We start from the raw sequence: 26,917 nt of genomic DNA on the forward strand, positions 1-26,917 counted from the left end.
GGGGCTGCCTTTCTGGCTTCATGTGCAAATGCAGAATAGTGAAGACCACGTGCTAAAAGGCCCAACCCTAGTGGCTTCATAATAGTAATGGAACATTACAGATAGATAGCAGTGGTAGAATTTTTCACCCTCCATGAAATATCATGACCATCAACGGTTTTTTTTTTAGTGTAGTCATAGCAACTGGGCTTTAGTGCCTTTACATTGTGTAGGAATTACGTTAATTGCAAGATGGACTTGCACACAACACCTTAACACCTTTTACTGGTTTGCAGATAGAAAGCTACTTCTCTATAGTATTTATTATTTGGTCAATTGTAGAAACTACTACTGATTGGAAGGTTATGAGTTTAGTTTAGATCCGAGCATCACCAAGCTGCCAATGTTGGGTCCTTGAGCAAACCCTCAACTGCTCAGTTGTAAGTCTAAGTGTCAACCAAATAAGTACATTTAAATGACAGGAAATGCTCAACAAATATATAGTTTAATTCAGATATTGCTCTTCAGACCTACCTTTAACCTACCTTTAACGCTGCCATTTTTTGGTCTTATTTGTTTATAATATGATGTCACACACCTTCGCATCAAATCTTTCGGAAATTTCCAAGTTCCAAACCTGTAATTACGATTTGGACAAAGAATTAAAGTTTGTAAAAGGTTGTAATTACTGCAAATCCAACACGACGTGACACTACTGGTAGATGTTAAAGTGTTAAATGCTGAATGGTTGAACATGAAATGGCTGCACAGCTGCTGTAGATGTAGTGGTCAAAATATTATCATGAAACTTATTGTAAAATTATTGTAGTTCATTATGGCTGGATTTAAAGAGTCTCTTTGATGTAAAACACTAAGATGGCTAGTAGGTCAGTTTTAGCATATTGTTAGGCTATTGTAACTTGTTAACTGATGTTCCTAGCCTTTATTTATCTTTTCTAGCATTAGCAGTAAAGTATTGGTTTAAACAATACACATGTAATACATATACATGTATATATTTTGTTTAACATCTTGTTTTATTATTAGCCTTTGAAAATAGCTAACAAGGCATAGACTAACACAAAATTGCATAAACCTGTTTCTATTTTAGCATTTTAAAAGCTGTTCTGATGATGGGATGAATGCTAATAGTGTTTTTGGTGTGAGTGTGCAGACCAATTCAGTGCATTACACAGCTTATGAATTTGCTGAACTAACAAAGGTGCGGGAATGTAAAGTGGCCTAATGAACACTCTTCCTCATTGTACAGGGTGTCACCTGTAATTTAATGACTTTGTAAGTTGGTTTAAATTGGATTAAACAGGTTTAACCTGAGCGTGTACACTGGGTAAGAGGCCAGGCCTAGGGCAACGCACACATGCTCATAAAAGAAATATGAACATGGTTTTGAATTAATGGGCATGTAGCACGCATGGCAATGTACTGTATGTATGTATATATATATATATATACAATACACCTGTATGTGCTGTAGATAGGTGAGTTTAACTTCATCATGAGATGTTTGTAGTAAAAATGTCTGAGGTAAATTTAAATATTTAATTATGCTTTTTAAAATAATTATGCTATAAAATTCATAGGCTAGCTAAATAACTAACTGGCTAATATGAATGATTTCTGCGGACCTCAGACCCACCATTTTCTTCTTATCGCTTGAATCTACTATTACTTTTGAATATTTTTTACATTTCTACCACTGAGTAAAAAGATGTGTAGGTTTATTTGTAGGCCATAGTCAACAAAGACAGCTCTGATGGGACACCAGGGAAGGCATTCTCTCTGAATTCCCACATAGTTTACAGGATCAAGGACTTGTGTTACATTGCCTATGATATTTTAAAAAAAGCTAGCATGTGAAAACAATTATCATGATTAATCTTTAACACTATAAGTAACAATTAAAGTTAGTTCTGTAAGCAGTGATGTTTTGGTTCCTCCCTTGGGCAGAAACAGGCTAATTGCTGCACGCAGAAAGTGTTAAGTCAGTGTTGTAATTGTCAAAAACAGATATAAAAAAGCATGCCATTTCAGGCATGTGGCTTTTTGTAAGGTTTGTGAGGTTCTTCCGAATTATGGAGGAAATTAGTTCATCCTGCAGGAACAGAAAGCTCCAGCTTGCTCCACTAAACTCCATCATAGCTAATGACTCATTCAAGATGGCGGCTCATACCAGTGCTGTTGCTAGTGGGGCTCTTTAAGGGGTCCTTGCTACACCTTTGGATCATACCATTTTGACCATCCATATCTGACAATTGGCAATAGCCCTTGTGTATAATTCCAACTCTGGGAAAATCATGCTTTGGGAAAACAGCTTTGGTTAATCATAGCGTTGATTCCAGTGTGTAGTAAATCAGAGGGTGTACTTTAGAGGGTGTACAGCTATGCGGTTCCATGATCGGAGTGCCATGTATTCCTTGAAACTTTTTTTAATATTTCAAAACTGTGTTACCACATCTCAGGCCACAGTCAAATTGTTTTACAAGGTGTCTTTGCTGAAATGACTGTGTTTTGCTCTGGGTGTAAGGAATAGATTTGAGATTTTAGTGCCGAATGAGAAATACTCAAAATGTGGTTAACAAGCATTCATGCTAATGGAATTAAGACATTAAGGACATTCTAATGATTTACTTTAAATAAATATTTTTAAATAAATACTTTACTTTCAATCTGTACAACATCTTCTTTCAAAGTTTTTAACAGTGAAACATCACCATATTGTTGATAAAGACAAAAGAATGAGAGAGCTTACTTTTCTTCTTCTCGTGATCATCAGGAAATTGGGATGATGCAACCGCCTATTGAACATGTGACTTGTGGAATATTCCAACTATTTCATAGGGGTGAATGTGTTCAGGTATAATCAATAAGTCATAGAAAAGCATGTCTCAAGAATGAGATGTTAAATGGATTCAGATATTAACACAAAAATAATACAATTTTTAAATTATTTTAATTATTGTATAATATAAAGTGTCACCTTTATCTTACATATATCTTTGTAAATGTTATATCAGTGGGACACAAATGGTGCTCTAATCATGGTAATCAGGGTAAAACATCTAATCCATCTCTGTCAAAATGGTGACCTCTGGTCCTATTTTCTTCATGAAACAAGTTGTCATGATGTTTTTAAAACATTCCCCTGTGTGCAAAAATGGTTGCCTTGTTAGATGCCTCATAATTTGACCCTCACTGATTACGGTCAGACACACGCTGTTTCAAATGACTCAGCTGCGTATCTAATTTTGTAAAGTAGCTACTTAAAAGTTATGATCATATGGAGCACATTGTACCGCACACACACAAACACACACACACACTGTTCCAGCTTTGTGAAAAATCATGTTGTAGCATTTAGGAAGTAAATTTCCCAAGACTCCAGTCTCGCTACGCAGCTGCCACACATCTGCTTTCCTCATCCAGAGAAAGCATCTTACGACTCACCCCTGGCATGAGTCTAATTGTTTTTTTGTTTAGACTCATAACAGCACAGATCTGGCCTGAGCATAAGCTTTGATCCGTGAAATCAGAGAAATCGTCAGTGGAAAAAGATGAAGGGATTAAAATGAGAGAGACAAAATGCCCATTTCTCTCTAATTCATTGCTATAAACTCCATTACGTGTTGAAATGCTTGGCTAGCAGGCCATTATATCAATGAAATGTCAACTCTTCTAAGTGTGGAATAAAACAGACATAGTATGCTGTTGTAGGAACAATAATCAATGATGGGGTAGTGCCAGGCAGCCTGATGTGAAGAGTTACTGTTGCCACCACAAAGTGGATTATTTTCCAGTAACAGAGTGTCTTAAAGTGCTTTATACCACAGCATTGTCCCAACAATTACAATTTTTATTTATTAAAGAATGACACATTTTATCCCTTTATAGTTACCTTACGTTACACTTACATTATAACAGCTTCACTGACACTGGAAACTCCTTCCATAAACGTTAAATACAGATAGCCTCATCATATCAACTCACAAGAATTATGCTACATGAGCTACATCCTTCCTTAAATAACATGCTTTTAAAACATCCATTTATTATTAATCTTCAGTCATTTGTAACACCGTCCATTCAAGTCCCTGCGAATTACTCGTTGCTAGAGCAACGATAACATATTAGAACGAGCGCATTAATATAAACCTGCGATTTGCCTTACTGTCAGAGCTGCTGTTATAGAAAAGCAATCAACACTTTCTGTCCAATTTGATTGAGACTTCTCTGCATATAACTGATGCTGCTAAGTGATTCACTGCTAGGTGGATTGTGTTGTTATACAATGTGCTTTAGCATTGGCTAAATATGCTGAGAGACAAATCATAGTTCAGCTGATGTTCTTAAGCTTGCCTGCCGTCGTGTATTTCTCAGTAGATACTGCACAATGCTAACTGGCTCTATGAACATGAATATTAAAAAAACACACAACAAAGGCTCACTAATAATACTCTGGGACTTTAGCATTGCTGACTAGCACTAGCCTTTTAACCCTGCTCTGGGTTTAATTAGGGGCCAGTGATTGTGGTGTAGTTTTTTTTTTTTTGGGCGGGGGGGTTTTACAGGTGTTTGTAAGTGTGTGTGTGTGTGTTGGATCATGACTTTCTAATTTATACTGTAGCAACATGGAGAGTATCTGAGGCAACAACCCAAACACAATTAAGTGAAAACATGTGCAGCTTTCTGAAAATTCTCTACAAACACACACACTACGTTTTACTGTTTGTGTGTTTGTGTGTACACTGGTGTGTTTATACAGTGCTGCAGGGCGAGTGGTCTTGTGGGTGTATTTATATGTAGCATAACTCTACCTTGCTGTTTTTTTCTCATGGCTATCTTGAACCTCTATTTATTTTCAAAAGGGACTTTGATGCTTACATGGGCATTTTGGGTCTAAATGCCACTTTGGGCCTTAAAACAGCGATGAAAAAGCTTTTGCTTTATCACTTTTGGCAGCAGGAGGTGGACTGTTTGAGCTAATCACAGGCTTGTGTGAATTTAGAGCTCGGTACTTGTTGTGCTAAAGGATTAAACAACCCGAATCTGGTTCTAATATACGTGTTTGGCAGTGATGGTGAGTCTCCTGGTTTCACGATCGTTAGATACGTTCGATCCAAACGCCTCTCACACCCTGCCAGATCGTTATCCAGCATCTAATAATCTCACATCTCTGCATTTACATCACCTAGGAGAGTAGCTAACATTTGCTTAAGGGAGTTATTTTGTTACTTTGGACTGCCTGGATTCATTAACAGATTGAAGGTGTGAGAAGAGCAGAAGGTTCTGTATCAAGAACATGACATAGTGGACATGGTGGTGCATTCAAAGTTCATACGGAGTAGTCCTGTTACAGTTACCAAATTTTGCCTAATGATTATTATACAGATAATCAAATTGTCTTTTCTGTTGATTTTATTTCACTCTTATAATATATGTTTAACAGTAGTGTATTTGTATTCTACATATTGTAAGTACAGCCTATTGCTAATAATACTAATACTAATAATATTAATACTATTAATACTACTGATAATACCACTAATTTTACTCCTATTACTGCCACTTCTACTACTACTATTATTACTACTACTGCTACCAGTAACACTACTAATAATATTACTACTAGTACTACAAATACTACTACTAGTACTACTGCTGCTGCCGCTAATATTACTACTACTTCTACTACTACTACTGCTACCAGTAACACGACTACTACTATTGCTACTAGTCCTACTGCTGCTGCTGCTGCTGCTGCTACTACTACTACTACTACTACTACTACTGCTACTCCTAATACTATTTTGTGTCTTTAAAATAATCTAATCCATACATAAATACTTTAAGTGCATTATGGGCATAAACTTTAGTATATTTAAAAGTATACTTAATATGTACAATTTTTTTGGTACACTTGTAGGTAATTAATAGATGAAGTTTAATTTTATCCAGGTTAAAGCTTAATTTTTCTTGGTGCAACCCAGACAAGAGTCACTTTTGTTGACTCTTTTGGTAACAAGACTACATTGACACTGACCTATTCTAAATATTTCCCAAAATATTTGAACCATCCCTTTAACTGCTTTAACCGTTCAGCTTTTCCTAGATTATTAGCCTTCAGTCTGACGTTGGTCAGAATAGTTGATGCCAGTTCATCTTCTACATTATTAGAAAATGGTACTACAGTGCAAATTGTCAGTCTATTTTCACCGAAGCGTATTTAGCTCCACACTCACCATACAAACCTGTGCTACGTTGTTTGTTATGATCGTTGCAATGACAGAGGCTGGGTTGTGGAACTAAAAGGAATGGTGTCTGTCTACTGCAATTAACTCTCTCTCTCTCTCTCTCTCTCCTTCTGTGCCTGTCGTGTTTTGACCAGGTCTGTGTCCTGACTGGGAGATGTGGGACCCCAATCAGCCAGTGGAGAACGCCAGGGAGGCCATGCAGCAGGCTGACGACTGGCTTGGTGTCCCTCAGGTAGGCAACAGATCTCATGTTCACTCATGTGATCTCTCTGTGTATATTCTGATCTTGGCAAAGAGAAACAGGTGCAACTTTACATCAACTTGCAGTGTGAGGTTAGATCAGTGAGCTGCATGGTACTTTAGACATTCAGATAGAGATAGTGTTTTTAGTCTGTGTGTGTTAGTGGAGTCTGATCTTGTTCAGGTTTGTCTGAATTTGATCGAGTTTCTCCTTCTCTTGTCCTGGAGCCTAATATACATCTTGTCATGACTCTGAATGGGATTTTTCTATGATTCTTCAGGCTGTACTGATGGCTTGTTAGTCTTATTAAAAATACATTTCCTGAAAGAAAAATCAGGTTCACTGGTGATGGAACACACAACCATTAATTTAAAGTTTGGAGAAGGAGCCCATAAGGGTGACATCATGTACTTGGTGAAGGGATTACTATGCTCTGTTCCTGTAATTATGTGAGTATCATGACATGTAATGAGGCTTTGTGGGTTTCTCTCCGCTCATTAAATGCTCTTGATTAGTTAGGTACTGGCCTCATTAGTTTGACTTAGGTACTGGCCTCATTAATTTGTGTGTGTAGTAGTAATAATAATAATAATATTAATAATAATAATACAATTTTTATTAATTATGTATTTATAATAATAATAATAATAATAATAATAATAATTATTATTATTATTATTATTATTATTATTATTATTATTATTATTATTATTGTTGTTGTTGTTGTAGTTGTAGCTCAAAAAGCAAGAGGCAGAAGCAGAAAATAGAGAAAATAAAAATATAGCAAAAAAAAAAGATTCTTAACACAATAATAAAGTAACCATAAAATAATAATAATAAAAAAATTCAAATAACATAATAATAACAAATTGTGTAAAGGGAAATGGATAAGAGAATTGTAGCTCAGAAAAAAATAAAAAATAAAACATTATCCTATATTCAAGATCCAGTATTTCCACTTTGTCCCTGCATGGCATATATAACCCAGATCATAACTTTCCTATAATTTGAATTTGATTTATGCTTGGGTTATTTTTGTAGCATACCCAGCATATGTGTGTGTACTGTATTTTTTATTAGAGTTTGTGCCACAGTGTTTGGCTGTGTTGGATTTTGGACTCTACTCCTGCACACAGTTCTAATGTGAACACAGTTTGTACAGTGTTTCTCTCCTTGCGATCAAAGTGTTGCAGGTTTACAGTGCATTTGTACATTTATTGCAAATAAAAACAAACCCTGAAATATCACCTTAACATACAGTATATGATGAATAAAACTGAGGTGAGGAGCATCTTGTTTCTTTATTCATTACGTGCCAGTTCCATTCATATGATGGAAGGATCCCTATTCATTCTGGTCATGTTTCTACAACTTGATTAAAGTTCACTTGTGGCACATTCAGTTGTTTGGACATGATTTGGAAAGACAAACTTCTGCCTAAATGGACACCTGACACATCACACCCATATGTGCTTGTTGAATATCTCGTTCCAGATTTAGTCCCCTGTTTGCTGTTATAATAACCTTCACTCTTCAGATAAGGCTTTCCAATAGATTTTGGAGTGTGGCTGTGGGGATTTGTGATCATTCAGCCACCAGAGCTTTAGTGAGGTCAGGTATTAATGTTGGATGAGGAAGCCTGGAATGCAGTCAGTGTTCCAGTTCATCTCAAAGGAGTTCAGTGGGGTTGAAGTCAGGGTTCTGTGCAGGACACTCGAGTTCTTCCACACCAAACTTGGCAAACCATGTCTTCATGGAGCTCGCTTTGTGCACAGGGGCATCGTCATGCTGGAACAGGTGTGGGCCTCTTAGTTCCACTGGAGAGAAATTGTAATTTTACAGCATATAAAGACATTCTAGACACTTGTGTGCTTCCGACATTGTGGAAACAGTTTGGGGAAGAACCACATATGGGTGTCCACAAACATTTGTCCATATAGTGTGTCTCACCCAAAGCTTACCGTGCAAAAACAAACAATGAAGTCGTACAAATTGTCCACTAAGAGCACTCTGACACCTCGGTTTACTCCGACTCTGAATCTGATGCTTTTGGTTTGTTTGCTATTTGGTTTGGTTTGGTAAAACTTTTCATTCATTAGTCAGAAATATGGCAACAGAACAGTAAATAAACTTCCGCCAAGTGCGCATATAATCACTCAAGCACAGAAAATGTAGAGCCAGTGCTAAATAAACGATTAGATAATTATATAAATAACTAGTTTACAACATTTGTGTACCACATTCAGTGTTTATTTTCCCTTTTTGATTATTTGTCCAAATACACAGCAGCTCTGTTCTTTGGCTCAGTTTGTGCCTCGAGGCTCAGCTTCTCAGCTCTACCAAAAAATGTTGCAACCCAAAACACACCATGTTTGTTTCACTTCCTGCAGTCATGTTGAATCAGAATCAAGTCACATTCAGACTGCAGTTGAACAAAGCTGGAGTTCCTTGCTCAGATGTTCTGAGACCGGTTATTTTGGTTCGTACCGAGGTGTGATGCTGTACGCATCTCTGCAAATGAACTAAACTGAGGCAGGGGAAACACAGCACGGTTCGATTCAAGTGAACCAAACACTGCATTTTTGAAAGCATCCTAGAATAGGATTGTGTTGAGGCACAGATCTGGGGAATGGAACTTCTTCAACTGTAAATGCCCTGATGAACACAGTGACTCCCATCATTCTTAAATGGAGGAAGTTCAGAACCCCCGAGAGCTGAAACCTGGCCAGAGTGAGAAAGTGAAAGGAGAGCTTTAGTCAGTGAGGTGATCAAGAACATGAAGGAAGACCAAGAACCTCTGAGGAGCCCAGCCATCTCTCCAGCATTCCATCAGTGAAAGCTTTATTGTGGAGAAAATTCACATGGGAGATCACTTTGTTGACTCCCAAGCCATAAGAAGCAAGATTCTATGGTGCGCTGAAACCAAGATTGAACTCTTCTGGAAGAAACAAGACACAGCTTCATCATCATCGCCTAGCCAATTCCATTCATATAATCAGCATCATGGCAACAGAATCATGCTGTGGGAATGTGTTTTTTTTTTAGCAGCATGGTTGAGGAACATATGAACGAATGCTTCAGATTCTCCAGATGCTAATTCATCTGATGTGTGTAGATGGACCAACTTTTGGCAAATGAAGAAAACGTTGAAGAGCCATGACCTATTTTCTGCATTAATCTGTTAATATAATAATTTTTAATACGAGTTTTAATTCAGCTGTGGGTTGTCTCTCTCTCTCTCTCTCTCTTTCTCTCTCTCTCCATGCCTCTCTGCAGCTGTGCTAAATTCCTAGGGACACTATTTTCAGACGGCTCTTATCCTTTCAGTCAGGGGTTAAATAAAGCAACCACTTAAACAGCATGGTGTGAAAGAGAGGTGTGAGTGGATAGACGCGGTGACTCAGAAAACAAATTATACTGCAAATGGAAATTAATATAAAAGAGCTCCGTGGCATTATATCGTAAAACAATGTTTGGCCATTGACACAGCATATGAGAGGAGTTTTAGAAAAACTCACATAGCAGGTTGGAGGATCTAAACTCCTCGTCTAAATTACAGTTGAGTGCAAAACTTTATGTACCTTTCGGACAATATGAAGTAGACAATAAAATGTCATTTGAAATGTTTAATGACAGCGAGCTTTAATATGAAAATGCAGTTCTGCAGTGCAAATGAACTGGTGTTTAACATCAAATAGAAAAATACTCTCTCCAGACCACACATCGTCCAGCATAGTTTTCCTTCCTTTCTTTCTATTTTAAAGAGAGCATCTTAGGTACTTTTAGTGCCACTTAGGAGTACTGTTATTGGTAAGATAAGAGTCTTTGTAAACACGGTCCCAGATTCTAGACTGATTTATTTCTCTTGCCACAATAAACATTTTCACTTTCTCTCTTTCTCTTTCTTATCGATCTACATGCCCGCATAAGTGGCTTTTAACGTTGCGTTTCCGTTTTCTGAGTCATCTGTCTTTTCTCAACAACCGCATGTGGCTGCAATCCATTCTGAAGTGATCAAGACTGTGTCCTACTCTATCTGAAGGCTCTACCCTTCACAGCGAGAACTCTGATGTGTTCCCTTTGTAGGGGTCAAAAGTAACAGCCATTTAAAATGAATGAAGTTGATTTGAATATGCTTGTGAGACATAAACAGATTTGCAGGGCAAGGAAAAAGTGCAATGCAATACATAGACCGTATTGCTTTTTTTTCATCTGTGACATGAGGTCAACGTGCCACACTGAAAAACAACACCTTCACTGCATCACTCTTACTGTGCTTGAGCTCTTCAGTGAAAAACAATCAGCAGCTGTTGCTTTTTAAAGAACTGTATGCTAACTTCATTAGAAGTGAAAGTAATTTCCAGTTTCATTGAATTTCACTTTCATCAATGCATTGCAGCCATGCCACACTGAAATGCAGTCGTCGTCCAATCATAGCACTAAGCTACTAAGCTGTATTTAGGGCATGGTTGTATTCGGAAAAGAGGACAAAAGCTTGGAAGACTCATTGTCTAGGAGGTGTTACTGTCCATATAAAGGAACGACCATTATAGGCTCATTGTTTCTTCATTGCTGCTGCGTTGTTGAACCCGTAGTTATCAGGTTTTAGAGAATTGCTACTAAAATGTTTGTTTTGTTTAAGTGTTAATATGACTGATTAAATGCTTTACATCACTATATTTTGGAAGAAAACTATAAATGCCTCTTGTGATCTTATGCAGATTCTTTGCTTATATAAAACTGTTTGCAAATAAATATAACTAGATATTGTTCAGTGGTAGCTCTACCAACCCTTAACCCCTTTGACCTTTGCCCTGTGCAGGTTATAGCTCCTGAGGAGATTGTGGACCCGAATGTGGATGAGCACTCTGTCATGACTTACCTGTCTCAGTTCCCTAAAGCCAAGCTGAAGCCTGGTGCTCCACTGCGCTCCAAAACTCTGCACCCCAAGAGGGCCAAAGCCTATGGCCCTGGTGAGGGACCCTTTATCCAAATCAAGATCCAACAATGTTGTCTTTATTATTTACTTTTTACCTGTCTTAATGTCTTTATTTTTCCCTCTGTTCAGGCATCGAGCCCAGAGGCAACATGGTGTTAAAACCAGCTGAGTTTATAGTTGAGACAGTGGAGGCGGGGCTTGGTGAGGTGCTGGTGTACATCGAGGATCCTGAGGGCCACACGGAGGAGGTCAGATATCATGTTTAATTTTGAGAATTTGGAATCACAGTTATTTGTAAGACGCTTAGCTTATGCTTCATTGTCCTTATTAGCATAGTCTGCAAAACTTGCATGAAGATCACAAAAATTCCCCTCTGTCTGTCATCTGTACTGCTTCCAGGCTCGAGTGATCCCCAACAATGACAAGAACAGAACCTACTCTGTAGTGTATTTGCCCAAAGTGGAGGGTCTTCATAAGGTACCCAGCTTTATGTCATTTTGTTGTTTTTTGGTATCATCGTGTACCATACAGGGACATGCTGTATGGGTGGACCAGGAATAGTGCAGTCCATTAATTAATCACATGTAATTGTCACACAATCATCCTGAGTTGCCAGTTGAATCAAACACTTTGAAAAAAAACCCCTAGCTGTTCTACCGTATGGCCAGTTAATTTCCAGCGATTGTGTCACGATTGTCTGCCAAAGTTTTTTTTTTCTTTATTTTTCTGGTGACTTTTGGAGGCAATATCACAATTTTATCACACAATTTAGTGTTTCAGATTTGGTTTTATTCATTTAACCACAGTCATGTTTTCTTCTCACTTGATATTTAGATCTAGATTTTTGTGATTCATGTAAAATCTCAGATGGCTTTAACTATATATGCTCACTTCATAAGGTAATAGAATGTACAGTATTTGTGCCTGATAAATTGAAATCTGAGATTCAATTGTAGAAAATAAGCTATTCTTTGGATTGTTGTATTTTAACAATATCTGACAAAAGTTAACTTTTTGAAGTGTAAAGTATTGGCACCCTAGACTTGTTTGGGTGGCTCACTAGTATTACTTCAGGCTAATGAACTTGCAGTGTCTTGTGCTCCCCCCAGGAGAAACAAATGCCAACTCCACACATATTTTAAAGCCAAATAAACATTTTATGTCAAAGGAAATGTCTGCTTGCTTCTGTGCCCAGGTGAAGGTGTTGTTTGCTGGGCAGGACATTAACAACAGCCCCTTCCTTGTGAACGTGTCCAAAGCTCTGGGAGATCCCAACAAGGTGCAGGCACGTGGTCCAGGCTTGGAACCAGTGGGCAATGTAGCCAACAAGCCCACTTACTTCGACATCTATACTGCAGGTCGGGGTCCAGTGTAGACATGTAAATTATGTAGACACAATGTAAACCAACAAAGCATAGAGTAATCCAGGATAGTTTCACTGATAACCATAACTCTGCGTTTCATGAATATGTGTGTCCTCTCAGGTGCGGGCGCAGGTGACGTGGGTGTGATCATCGTGGATTCACAGGGTCGCAGGGACACGGTGGAGATCATACTGGAGAACAGAGGGGACAGCATTTTCCGCTGCACATATGGCCCTGTACTGGAAGGACCTCATGTTATCTATGTAACATTCGCTGGCCAGCAAATACCCAGAAGCCCTTTTACTGTACACATCTCAGAGGGTGAGACTTGACAACCCAATGTGCCTGCTATATGATTTATCTAATACTGATCAATTAATGACTGTAATCACTTTTACCCCACCCTCCCTCAACTGTCCGTTTTTATTAAATTAAGCTATTTACATTCAACCCAGACCCTATAGACACATACGCAGTACGTGCCCTGTTAATCTTTGTCCTTTGCTGTCTCTCCCTGACCATCATAGTCCCTTCTTGTAAATTGCTGTTATTTGCATAATTACGTAAAGTGCGTAATGTGGTATGGATGATGGATGTTTTTTCAGAGAGGGACCTAATGATGGACTGTGCACAATTTCTTGAAAAGCGTGTATGCTGACTGTGTGATGCTGTGTGAGTGTCCAGGCTGGAACGTGGTTTTTGGGTATCACCGGAGGTTATCTAGTGTTCTCTGCTCCGGGGGTTCGGTACACACACACATACACACACATTCTGAAAGTGTTGCTGTATTCTCTGTCATTCTAGCTCTTCTGAGCAGCGTGCCGGCCGGCTCCCCGGTTCAGATAATCCCTCAGTCTATTCGCACGCCGCCCTCCGAAAAGTCCAAGAAAGTGCCCCCCCCAACGCCGCCCAAACCCAGGCGAGCAAGTCAGTACGGCCCGCTGGGGTGCGGCACATGCCTGCGCAAGCTTGGTTGCTTCGCTTCCCCCATCCCATGTTCCTCTTTCTTTTCTCCCTAATCATTCCTGACCCTTTCTGTCTCTCTTTGTCCCTCCCTGACCCTGTCAATCTCTCCCTGTCCCTGTTTTCCCTTTCAATCCCTCTGGTGTGTCTATTTCGACACTCCAACCCTCTTTCCCCTGGCTTTTTGGCATGTTCCAGTGCTTGGCCATCTGCGACAGCAAAACCTTACATACAGCTTGCAGCAGGGAGGGATTGGAATGTATGCAGGACTGTGTGTGAGAAATTAGAAACAGAGAAACGCTCGATTTGCCGCTGGTCTCGACTTAATCCTGCAGAAAGAAAGCTGGACGATCACCTTTACACATGCTCCATTTTCAACTGCACGACCGCTGCAGTTGGGCTGGATCTGATACTTTAATACTCTAATACTTGCTAATGTAATAATTCCAAAATTAACATACCATAACATATGATTTAATAATTACTGAACTCAACCTCTTGAATTAATTTCTAATAACCTTAACCTTAACTTACCAGTGATAAAATATTAAGCATGTAATTGATTTATTACCGAAACTTTGATCTGGCATCGGGGGCTCTTGTCAAAGTGAACGTCTAGTAAATCATCATCATCATCGTTTTTGATCATCCTAATCACTGTCCCGTCATCATTATCATAATCATCATTATCTGTGTTCATCATGCCTTCCATAATCTGCATAATTCGTTTATTTCTGCTGATTAACATTATCTAACAGAATAGATACTGCTGTTTTTTAGAAATAAAGCAGCATACACATTTTCTTTCCTTCAAGCTCTGTCTTTTTTTGGCTAGGTGAGGCTGGAATTACAAATTGGTTTCAGCTGCTTTTTGAAAAGGGCTTTCATTTGGAGACACTCTACAATGTGGCTATATTAGTATATTTGCTCTGTTATTGCCCTATGAGATCTGATATTGCCTTCAAAATATGAGACCCAGATCTAAAAGAAGTCCATTTAATTTTCAGTAACATTTGAAATTGGCCTGCCATTTGTAATAGACCAATTTTGATGAGAGTTTGAGAGTTATGTCTGTAGACCATGGACTGGTCTTGTCTTTAAGTGGGATAGAGGACTGCTCTCAGCTAGGTTTTCTAAAATACTGTGTCATATCCTGCTGTCCATCTAGCTAGCTTTAGTAGTGATTATTATCAATATTAATTAACATCCTGTCAGTTTAGCTCATATTAGCTTGGCTAACATTTGGCAGTAAGCTTGACTCATGTTAGCTAACATGCTAACTAACATTTATAATAATAAGTATAACCTAAATCGTCTCGGAAGTCCTGTCAGGTTAGCTCATTTTAGCTTGGCTAGCTTTAGGAATATGGACACTTAAATACTTATATTACTTACATATGACTTAAAATCCTGTCAGGATAAAACAAACAATCAATCAAACAAAAATAGCCCTCAAACTGTGCTGTATCTTTGTATCTTTGTACAGGAAAGCTTATGAACATTTATGTTTATGATTTCCTCTCAAGCCGTTTCTTTGGCTAGCTGAAATCCAGTTAGCTTGGCTAGCTTTGGCAGGAAAGATTATGTATACTTAAAAAGATGAATTAAAAATCCCCTCAGAAATCCAGTCAGGGTCAAAAAAAAAAACCCTCAACATATACTGTATCATTGGTATACTTTAACTCATATTTAAATATTTATGGGTTAAAAATCTTTGAAATCCTGTCAGGTTTACTCATATTAACTTGGCTAGCTCTCGGGGTAAAAAACCCTCCAGCTATAGACTGGCGCCAGTCCGGGGTGAAATCTCCCACCTCGTAATAAAAATAAATGAAAAAAAGCTAGGTTGCTAATGTTAACGGTAAAAATGATTAGCATTTATATTTGCCTTGCGCCGAGTGTTACTGGGACTGGCTCATCTGACCCTGATCAGGATTAAGTGGTTATTGAAATTAAATGGATGAACATATACTGTGTATATGATCTACTGTATACAGTACATGACTGTAATCTTTCTGGAAATCCTGCTATGTTAGCTAATGTTAGCTAATCTAAAATTAACAGTGAAGATTATGAATGTTTATATTAATATGTATCTCAAACATTTTCTCAGAAATGAGGCATGCTAGCTCATGTTGGCTAGCCTGCTAGCGTTAACAGTAAAGATTATGAACTTTTATATTTATATTTATGACTTAAAAATCTCAGATTTCCTGTAAGGTTAGCTATTGTTAGGTAGCTTGCTATTAACAGTAAAATTATGAGTATTTATTTTCATATGTAACTGTATTTTCATTGAAGTAATTAATCTCTTAAAGGACTTTAGCTTTCTGGTATTCTTAGACCCTAAACGTGTTTGGACTAGCATGAGGATATGTTATAGCTGGCTTGCTTTAGCATTTGGAAATTTGGTGAGGTCTACTGTAAATAATTAAATTTAACATACAAACTCTATTTGCTTGATCTATTAATTTTTCATGTAACCACCCATACTGTACTCCTATATGCAGCGACATTCTCATCTAAACTAACACTAAATCCCAGCAGCTGTTATGTCAGTGTGTGTACAGTATGTCAGTGTGTCTAAATGCATCTGTTTGTTTATTTTGTGTACAAGCCTAACCCCTTTCCTCACTCACCAGCGAGTAACCCGAATGCTTGTCGGGCAATCGGACGAGGTCTACAGCCCAAGGGTGTGCGTGTGAAGGAGGTGGCTGATTTTAAAGTTTACACCAGAGGGGCAGGCAGCGGAGACCTGCGGGTCCTCATCAAAAACCCAAGTAAGTGACTTCTGAAGCTGAGGGACCATCATAAAACCAGTTTCAGATTGCTTCAAATATCGGTGTTTTTCTGAAGCTATATATCTGTTATTCTATTAAAATTGTCTTTGGTTTTACTGTTAAGAGGGTGGAGATGAACCTGTGAAGGTGTGTGACTTGGGCGATGGGGTGTATGAGTGTAACTACTACCCTGTTTTTCCTGGAAAATACACTGTGATTATCACCTGGGGAGGACACGCCATTCCACGCAGGTGAGAACATTATACAGGCTAAAATCTTTATTAAAGGAATACTCTGGCAATTTTCAACTTAATCTCTATACATACTATAATCTCTATACCAAATTTATAATCTAAAATCTATGTCTATACAAGCTTAATCTCTATGCATGTAGAGTGTATACAGTATGTGACTACTACAGACAGGAATTTTGACACTCTTCCCTGCTCTGGGAAAATAACAAACAGCAGATTTACTCAAAGGTCACTTACAATGTAAGTCTAAGGGCAGTTGTTATATTCAAAACTACAACTCTTATACTGTAACAGTAAAGCCCTAAGAATAAGACAGACATGAGAAAATGTCATCGATACAGCAGTTATGTAGATATCTCCATCATTTTATACTAGGTCAATACAGTAAAGTTAAAATTTCATTTGAGCTACAAATTCTTCTCTGTGCAAAAAGTAGTCTCATGTCAGAAAGGATGAATTGCAAAGATTTAATGCTTAATTTTCAAATACCTTTCACTGAATAATTCACAAAACACATTTTTTATGAATGCTTAGACTTCCATTTTAAGGGAGTTTTGAATCCATGTTTTTCTCTGCTCTTTTTTAGTAAAGATAAATGTCTCCAAATTATTGTCAGTGGTTATCCTACATATGTTAGCGATATGGTAGATGTGGATTAGGTTGAAAAGCTTTTAATGCTTGAGTGTTTCTTCAGTGACAAGCCTGGGGAAATTATTTTCATAAATTAGAGATTGAGATATATGGAATGTTTAGTACACCTTAGAGATCATCTGGAAGGGTATCTGAACAACAAATACTGTGATACACCTCCCTTATTGTCTGTGTGTGTATGTGTGTGTGTAGTCCATTCGAGGTGTTGATCAGTGAAGACGCAGGACTTCAGAAGGTGAGAGCGTGGGGTCCAGGCCTGGAGACAGGCATGGTGGGCAAGTCAGCTGACTTTGTTGTGGAGGCCATCGGGACAGAGGTGGGAACTCTGGGTAAGGCTCGTTATGTTTTTCGGTTTTTGTTATTCCACCGACACAGTCAGAGGTCTGGAGGTCTGGCCTCAGTGTTTATGGTGTGTGAGCGTAACAGAAAGCAGGCTATAAACTTAAGCTTCTCTCCAGTGGCATTAGTGTGTGTTTGTGTGTGTGTATATGTGTAGGATTCTCCATTGAAGGCCCGTCTCAGGCTAAGATCGAGTGTGATGATAAGGGTGATGGCTCCTGTGATGTTCTCTACTGGCCCACGGAGCCTGGTGACTATGCTGTCCATGTCATCTGTGATGATGAGGACATTAAGGACAGCCCATTCATGGCACACATCCTTCCTGCAGCCAGTGATGTTTTTCCTGAGAAGGTCCATTCCTTTGATTTCACCACATTATCCCCTAAACATCACGAGCACTGATAATTAAATAGTATAGTTTTTAAAATATAACCAGAATGATAACCATAATGTCTCATAATGATACATGAAAATACGAAATGACAGTACTGATGGGTTTTTCCTTCTTGATGCAGGTGAAATGTTATGGTCCTGGTTTGGAGCCCACTGGCTGCATCGTAAACAAACCAGCAGACTTTACTATAGATGCTCGAGGAGCAGGCAGGGGTCAGCTGAAGATCTATGCTCAGGTATCTACCTTCAGTAATTCCTTTGATTGCACAGACTGAAATCCACAAGCATTCTGGCTCAGATCCTGTATAAATATGTGCTGAACCTCCAGAGTCCCTTTAACTTATATCCAGAGTCTCTTAAAACTATTTTATTAGCCATTTTCCACAAGCATCCAATCATTTTGTAATAGGACATAATGAGGTGCCAGAAATCCATTTTTTTCTCGTATTTCCTTTGTATTTGACTTTGTGCTGATTGTTTTTTAGGACTCCGAAGGTTACCCTATTGACATCCAAATTACAGACAATGGTGACGGCACTTACTTTTGCATCTACATCCCTACAAAACCCATCAAACACACCATCATCATCACCTGGGGCGAGGTCAATGTACCCAACAGTCCATTCAGGGTAAGAGCTCACTCGTGTGTAAAACATGATTTACAGAATATCCAGTACTTTCATGGCCATGTACTTTCAGGAGGTTGGGCAGGCTGTAAACAAGTTTCTGAGGAGACACGTCTGCTCAGTTATTGAGTGCTCCACAACAGAGCGACAAAGAAAACTCAAACTTCACATGGATAGACAATGTATTACTTTGAAAGTTGACATTCAGATTTTGTTGATTTCATTGCTACTTTCTTTAAATGAAAGCTATTTTTACATAATAGACAGACTGTAGACACCAGTGTCTACACCACTAGGGGGCTTGAACAGATAGGGTACAAGAAAATGAAGCAAAACCATTTAAAGAGAGGAAAAGTATCAGTCAGTATCATTTCAGCATCGGTACTCAGAACTTTGACATGAGTGCATGCTTGTCTTGACTGAAATTCAGGTGAACATCGGAGAGGGCAGCCACCCTGAGAATGTGAAGGTGTATGGACCGGGTGTGGAGAAAAGTGGCCTGAAAGCCAACGAACCCACCTACTTCACTGTGGATTGCAGCGAGGCTGGCCAAGGTCAGTCTGTGCATCTTACTACTGCTCCTGCTCTCATGTTTCAGATAAACATTTTAACTGTTTAATACCAACACTGTATAATGTGACTTGGTACAAGAGGAGTGTAAGTTACATCCAACAAAATTTACAGGTCTTTTACCTGACAGTGTAAGGTCTTTCAGGTTTAGATAATTTATCAAAAACTGTCTGGATGTTTATATATATATATATATATATATATATATATATATATATTTTTTTTTGGTTCTAGATCTCATTAAGACACTTGGGACTATATTTTCATGATCATAGCATATGCACAAAAATGAGACATAAGATCATATAAGGCACATTGTATACTTTTTGATGATCAGTGCAGGCGTAACTTAAAATAAAAAAGCGTTGAGTTTGAATGTGTATATTATTAAAATCATCTCCTTTAAGTACCAAGATTGCACAGTGCAGTAATATGAATTCACTTACAGATTTTTATAGTGATAGAAATTTTGAAGTGATAGAATGAAAGAAATTTTTCACTATCACTATATTTTATGTCAATATTTCACTCATAGTGTAATAAATGCAGAAGCTTGGATACATTTTATGACAAACAGAGCACAAACATGAGACAGTTGCCTTGTGGCCAAACAATATCGCAAAACGTTAATCTTAGGTCCCCGGATCTCATTAAAACCATTTATTTTATATGTATAACTATTTTTCTCCCAGAATGACACTTGAAGTCATTGATATACAGTTATCCCGTAATGTTATTTTTATTGATACTACTTTTTGGCACCATAGTGCATGCAACCTCTACCAAAACTGTATACAATTGTCCCTTTCGTCTTCCGTTGTATAGGAGATGTGAGCATTGGGATCAAGTGTGCTCCTGGAGTGGTAGGCCCCGCCGAGGCCGACATCGATTTTGACATTATCAAAAATGACAACGACACATTCACTGTCAAATACACACCACCAGGCCCTGGGCGATACACTATCATGGTGCTGTTTGCTGACCAGGTATGATTAGCATATATATTATATATTTTAGTATTTTTCCCAAATTATGACTTTGTTCACATTTCATAATAATTCTAACAATATTTTTCTGTCGACTCTAGGAGATACCCATCAGCCCCTTCCGTATTAAAGTGGATCCCTCTCATGATGCTAATAAAGTGAGAGCAGAGGGTCCAGGACTCTGCAAGACTGGTACGATTCTGCATCTGTGTGTAAGGAAGTCTGTTAGAACAGGCAGTGCTGATTTATATAATTCATATTATGTTGTGTTAATGGGGTGTAGGTGTGGAAGTGGGCAAGCCAACACACTTCACAATCTACACTAAAGGAGCAGGCAAGGCCACGCCGGAGGTGTGCTTTACAGGAGCGCTTAAAGGAGAGGCTGTCAGTGACTTCGAGATCATCGATAACCATGATTACTCCTTTACTGTCCGTTACACTGCACTACAGCAGGTAAGAGGAAGGTCAAATATAATCTGTTTATGAAAAACATAGTTTTAATCAATTAAACAAGGTTATATTTCTTAACATGTAAGGAATGAAGCACACCGGGGCATAGTGTGATACTATCCCAAAATTGATTATTTTCCAATAACAGCACATTCCGAGGTATTTTATTATCCATTTATAGTTACATTCAGTGTCCACAAAACAAGTGGGTTGTTATTTATGTTACAACAGCTGTAAACAGTCCATAGAGCATCTACTGTATTAGTCCGTGTGTACGTTATTATAATAATATAGTTGGTGTATAGGTGTATAGAAATAATAACATATTAAAATGAACACATTAATGCAAACCTTTCAGCCAGAACTGTTGTTTAAAAAATAAAAAATAATAAACACCTTCTGACCAATCAGAATCAAGAATTCAGCAGCTCTAAAAATGGCATGTGAACATGATATTTAGACATATTTCATTTTTACAGTAGCACATATAAAAACACTCAAAAGATGGAATCGGTTTATCCATTGTATTTATTATTAATAAATATAAGTTTGATGTAAATTCTATCTGAAAAGTGATGAACAGAATATTATACCTTGATGGATTCAAAAGCTGAATATTTAGAGTTAATAGAAATCATTTTTATCACGTATAGAAAGAGAGATGCAAACTTATGAGCTGTTTTATTTTTCATGAATATCATTGATATACACCATGTGACCATTTTTTGACTTCTTATAATGCAAACACACACACTAATGGTATTATGTTCAATTTCTCAGACTTTTTTTTTTAAATGATATGCAAAGTTTTGCGCTCATATCTATTTGTACAATGGAGATAAAGTGTCTACACTTTCTATACACTGATATGTCCTGTCAGTATTTGTTATGACAGCATGTTTTTTTCCAAGCATTTATACACTAAAAGCCTTGAACTCTTAGCACAAATGTATTAATGTGCTAGAAATAGATGGAGGAAGGAAGTTTGCCGAGGGATAGCAAATCCCACACAACCTCTTTTTTCAGTGAGCTAATGAATTCAAGGTCTCACGCTATAAATGTACTGTGTGGTAATTGATTTGACAAAGTGTTAATTGCTACTTGATGACTGAGAGTCAGATGTGAGCAGATTTGCCGTGACATATTAAATCCCTCTGTGACATATGGTATTCACTTGCAGCCCTGTTTATTAGAGGTTTGATAGAAGTTAAACAATCTGAAATTTATAGAGTGTTTCCAAAATTGTTTCACTGATATTCCATTTATAAATATGTATGCAAAGTAAAGTTAAAGAGCATTTTAAAATGTAAGGTAAAATGTCCTTCATGGCAACCTATATCCATATTTCAGGTAAATAACTTAAAACATGAAGATGTATTTACACTTAGAAAACAGCATTTTGCCTGTCCGAGTCCGTTATAACAACACTTTCTGTTGAAATATAATTAATATAGTATTACAACACTGTTCCAGTAAATTTGAAAGAATATCAGGTTACTTGGATACACATTTTACACCCTGAATCAATAAAACTAAAGTGTCCCAGTGAAACACATTCCTTCACTTATAGTAGGATAAACAGATCTTTATTTTTCCTGTCATTGTTATATAGGGTAACATGAGCATTTCTGTGTGCCATGGAGGTGACCCCATCCCCAAAAGCCCCTTCAATATCACCGTCGCTCCTCCACTGGACCTCAGCAAGGTCAAAGTCCAAGGACTTAACACCAGTAAGTCTGCAAACATTCCATCTGACATCCAATATAATGTGTATTTTATATGTGTTTAGTTTTTAAAATGTGCACATCGATTACCGACACTCTCCTGTGATTCTCCCGTGTGTTGTGTAGAAGTAGATGTTGGAAAGGATCAGGAGTTCGCCATTAACACACGTGGAGCCGGTGGCCAGGGCAAAGTGGATGTGAAAATCCTCTCACCTTCTCGACGGCCAATCCCATGCAAGGTTGAGTCTGGACCTGCCAATGAAGTGCACTCTGTGAAGTACATTCCCCCAGAAGAGGGACCCTACAAAGTGGACATCAGTTATGATGAGAACCCTGTGCCAGGAAGCCCCTTTACTGTGGAAGGGGTCATGCCTCCTGACCCCTCTAAAGTAAGTGTTATAGTGGAATGAAGTTCTATGCATTCATCCATCCCTCAATCCATCCATCCATCCATCCATCCACCTACCTACCTACATACCCTTCCATCCATCCAGCCATCCACCTACCTACATACATACCCATCCATCTATCTTTCTATCCATCCATCCATCCATCCATCCACCTACCCATATACCCATCCATCTATCCATCCATCCACCTACCCATATACCCATCTGTCTATCCTACTATCTATCCATCCATCCACCTACCCACATACCCATCTGTCCATCCTTCTATTCATCCATCCATCCATTTACCCACATACCCATCCATCCTTCGATCCATCCATCCATTTATCTAAACACATATCTAAACATCTTTTGTCCCACATTCCTACCTTGACCCATCCATTTGTCCATCCATCCACCCATTCATCCATCCATCCATGATCCATTCTTCTATGTGCTCTATAGACTATGTACTTGCAATCTGCATCAGGTTTATTGGGGTCCCTCAATATGACCTAAGGTGATCTGATTATATGGTGGTCTACTAATGATCCATTACTCGGAGGGGAATCAGAGTGCGTGCTGTTACATTTTCAACCAGTCACAAATCATTTGACTGCATTTTGCATGGGTCCAAGATCTGAAACGCATTAAAAGTTGGCTGAAGTTGGACAAGCCTTTCTTTGTGAGAAGGAATGTGTGAGCAGAGACATGAAACTGTGCAGCACACACTGACTGAGAAACAAGAGTCAGTGACCACTGCAATCAAATTTACTGCCTATCGTAATTATGTCCTGCAGATGTCATGCAGATCTTTCTTTGCGTTTTTAATAGCAGTCTGGGTATGAACGGTCCATGTTTGTTTTGTTCGAGAATGTTATTACATGAATGCAAGCTGCTCATTTCTGTTTTTAGAGATGAGGAATGTTTTGAGCCTCATACAGCAGCAGTGACCATCCCGTAAGATGTAACTAATTGAGTTCAGCTTCCCATGAGCTTTTGAGGCTCAGTAATTAAGCAGTAATGAAGGGTCTTCATCACTAGTAATTAATGCCATGTGTCCATCAGCATTCCCTCAGAACATTCCTCCGCCTGCTCCTTCTCGTTAACCTTCTCTCGAAATGTGTGTGTGTGTGACTCCACTGTTCCTTTAATTAACTGAGGATAAGATTACCTGGCCAATGAGGTCATTAGTGTCCCATACAGTGTCTGTGAGCCACATGTTCCATTTCATACTATTCACATAGTTAGACTTGGAAATCAAATATGACATGGCAGAATATTTAACCAATGGAGGAAATGACTAGAAGATGTTCGTGGTGTAATTAATTTGTCGGGGGAGAGGTGAGCCAGAGTGTGCTTGGCCACAGGGGTTAGTTTAAGTGCATCTGGAAAGCTTGCATTTTTCACTTCCTCTAGGGAAAACAGCAAAGTAGATCTATTACATACCACAGTCATGTATATAGTAGGCGTGTAACACAGTACCACTGTCTATATCTGTTTTGTGCTCCAAATATCTGTATCTTTATTCATATTTATACCTGAAGCCAGGATGCCCTGTGAACCTTTCTGACTAGTGTTCTTAAAAGAAAAATAGTGTGCCTCCTCTTCATGTCTGTATTTATATATGAACACATTATCTGTTCAATCCAAATAATGTATTCATATTCACTTACATGTCTAGTATATAATAAAGGCAATTATACAGTATAGATATTAAAAATAAGTAGTAACTTACATGAGATTAGGTAATGCTTAAATATAAACTTATAATATAAAAGCTTTTTAATATAAATAATGGGGGCTGTTTTTTAATATTTTGAATATTTATTTAAAAAAATTTCAATAGCTGTGAAACAAAACTTGACCATTCTGTCATCTTGTCATTACATATCTTTAATTTCATTTCATTTAACTTAAGGTGCGAGCCTACGGCCCAGGTTTGAGGGGAGGAATTGTGGGTAAACCAGCTCCATTTGCCATTGACACCAAAGGTGCTGGCACTGGTGGACTAGGCCTGACAGTGGAGGGTCCCTGCGAGGCCAAGATTGAGTGCCAGGACAATGGAGACGGCTCCTGCTCTGTATCGTACTTGCCCACTGAGCCAGGCGAATACGCCATCAACATCCTGTTTGCTGATCAGCACGTCCCCGGCTCACCCTTCAAAGCCATGGTGCAGTCTGTATTCGACCCGAGCAAGGTGACGGTCAGCGGGCCAGGCTTAGAGAGGGGCAAAGTGGGCGAGGCTGCATCCTTCACAGTGGACTGTTCCAAAGCAGGGGACGCCGATCTCACCATTGAGATTATCTCAGACTCGGGTGCCCAGGCTCAAGTGCACATCCAGAACAACAGCGATGGCACATACTCCATCACCTACGTGCCCCCATTCCATGGCATGTACACCATCACCATTAAATATGGTGGACACGCCGTGCCAAAATTCCCTGCCCGTGTCCAGGTGGATCCTGCTGTCGACACCAGTGGGATCAAAGTCTATGGACCAGGAGTTGAACCCAGAGGTACACCTTCTTAGCCTACTGGAAACATTGTACATCTATACACTATTTACCAAGGGCCATCTCTTTCAATTTTAAAGCCATTCAGCTGTAAAATATATAATGTTTGCATTATTAGCCATATAAATTGCATTTACAGCAATAAGCACACAAATCTATTTACCTACTTGGGGTAAATTCCTATATCTAAAATCAAAGCAGTCATTTTTAATACAAAATGACCTGAACTAATGATTTCTGAAATGGTTGTCCACATTAAAAAGAAACATCCACCCTAAATGACTTGCATATTAATCTTTATTAATCTTTATTAATCCATATTAATGACTTGCATATTAACTTCAGTGAAGTTAATTATAAATCTTTATATTTAACATCCTTATCATTAACGTCATTGAAGTCCAAGATTTACTATTTTATTTCCCAAGATTCTAGCTAAAGACGGTGATGCAGCAGCGCTTTAATCCTTTAGTCTGTCCAGCTTTCTTAAATGCAATAACAGCTAACATTCAATTACTCATGTGCATGTTTGTCTGTTGTGCTTGTAATTTAAAGACTGAAATATTTTTTGGTGTGTGTGTGGCTTTACAGGAGTCCTTAGAGAAGTTACTACACACTTTATTGTGGACACACGCACTCATAATGTGACCGGAGGAAACCACGTCAAAGCCTGCATTGTTAACCCGTCAGGCACCAACACAGATGCGTACATCACCGATAAAGGGGACGGAACCTACAGAGTGGAGTACACTGCTTATGAGGATGGTAAGATGTTCAACAAAGAATGTTTTAGAGCATTATGTCCTAGCATTACTTTAAACTGAGTGAATTGAAATTCAGTTTTTGTTGACTCATTCGGGGAGGCAGGCTTTGAGGATTAGCCAATATGAGTATGGTCCTGGATATAGGAAGTAAGGAACTGGGACCAGATTTCACAAACTGCTCCTTTGCTCTTCTATGAACATATTCCTTGAGCCTGTCTGCTGACATTTAATAACACAAGTTGCTGTGATTTGCATAAACCTGTGGTTTAAAGCTGTTTCCTAGGTTTTAGGGCAGGTGGGCTGGTCTAATTAATTTTAATTCTGATTACACACTTGACAGGCCTAAAGATATAAACTTTATTTCAAAACAAAAAAAAAGTAAGGCAACATGTCAATGTGCAAAATACTATGAATGCGTCGATCCCACTTTTTTCATTTCTGTGCTTTGAGTGTTGGCCGATATATCAACTTCCTCTTATTAACCGAGCCCGGCTTCTGGTACAGAGTCCGAAGACCGATTGGGTCTTACATTTATGTTAAGTATGTTATGTATGATATGAGTTATGCTAGTCAACGTAATACCTGTTCATGGTACAAAATGCATCGTATTAAATAAAAAAAACTTTTTTATTTGATTTGATTTGATTTGTTACCATTCCAGTGTTCCAGTGTCAGGCCAGTATTGACCATTATACCCATACTCAGCATGACATTACTGGT

The 26,917-nt window shown here is 38.4% G+C and overlaps 1 protein-coding gene across 8 annotated transcripts in view; it reads left to right on the forward strand.

Moving 5' to 3' along the window:
* The window catches only part of flncb (filamin C, gamma b (actin binding protein 280)), a 74,730-nt gene that overhangs the window by 30,322 nt on the left and 17,491 nt on the right, over positions 1-26,917 (forward strand). For 4 of the 8 annotated variants that reach the window (XM_026923705.3, XM_026923700.3, XM_026923706.3 and 1 more), the window contains exons 3-23: positions 6,383-6,480; positions 11,312-11,462; positions 11,558-11,676; positions 11,828-11,905; positions 12,624-12,786; positions 12,913-13,113; positions 13,597-13,719; positions 16,398-16,535; positions 16,660-16,786; positions 17,633-17,769; positions 17,937-18,130; positions 18,295-18,408; positions 18,658-18,801; positions 19,229-19,352; positions 20,194-20,354; positions 20,456-20,546; positions 20,638-20,807; positions 22,417-22,534; positions 22,655-22,917; positions 24,839-25,436; positions 26,025-26,198. In XM_026923705.3, the coding sequence (XP_026779506.2) occupies positions 6,383-6,480; positions 11,312-11,462; positions 11,558-11,676; positions 11,828-11,905; positions 12,624-12,786; positions 12,913-13,113; positions 13,597-13,719; positions 16,398-16,535; positions 16,660-16,786; positions 17,633-17,769; positions 17,937-18,130; positions 18,295-18,408; positions 18,658-18,801; positions 19,229-19,352; positions 20,194-20,354; positions 20,456-20,546; positions 20,638-20,807; positions 22,417-22,534; positions 22,655-22,917; positions 24,839-25,436; positions 26,025-26,198 (3,486 nt within the window). The remainder of the gene's footprint in view (positions 1-6,382; positions 6,481-11,311; positions 11,463-11,557; positions 11,677-11,827; positions 11,906-12,623; positions 12,787-12,912; positions 13,114-13,596; positions 13,720-16,397; positions 16,536-16,659; positions 16,787-17,632; positions 17,770-17,936; positions 18,131-18,294; positions 18,409-18,657; positions 18,802-19,228; positions 19,353-20,193; positions 20,355-20,455; positions 20,547-20,637; positions 20,808-22,416; positions 22,535-22,654; positions 22,918-24,838; positions 25,437-26,024; positions 26,199-26,917) is intronic. The other 4 variants (XM_026923707.3, XM_026923702.3, XM_026923708.3 and 1 more) reach the window with 1 other exon arrangement.

Source organism: Pangasianodon hypophthalmus, chromosome 18 (genome assembly GCF_027358585.1).
Source record: "Pangasianodon hypophthalmus isolate fPanHyp1 chromosome 18, fPanHyp1.pri, whole genome shotgun sequence".
Lineage (NCBI taxonomy): Eukaryota > Metazoa > Chordata > Actinopteri > Siluriformes > Pangasiidae > Pangasianodon > Pangasianodon hypophthalmus.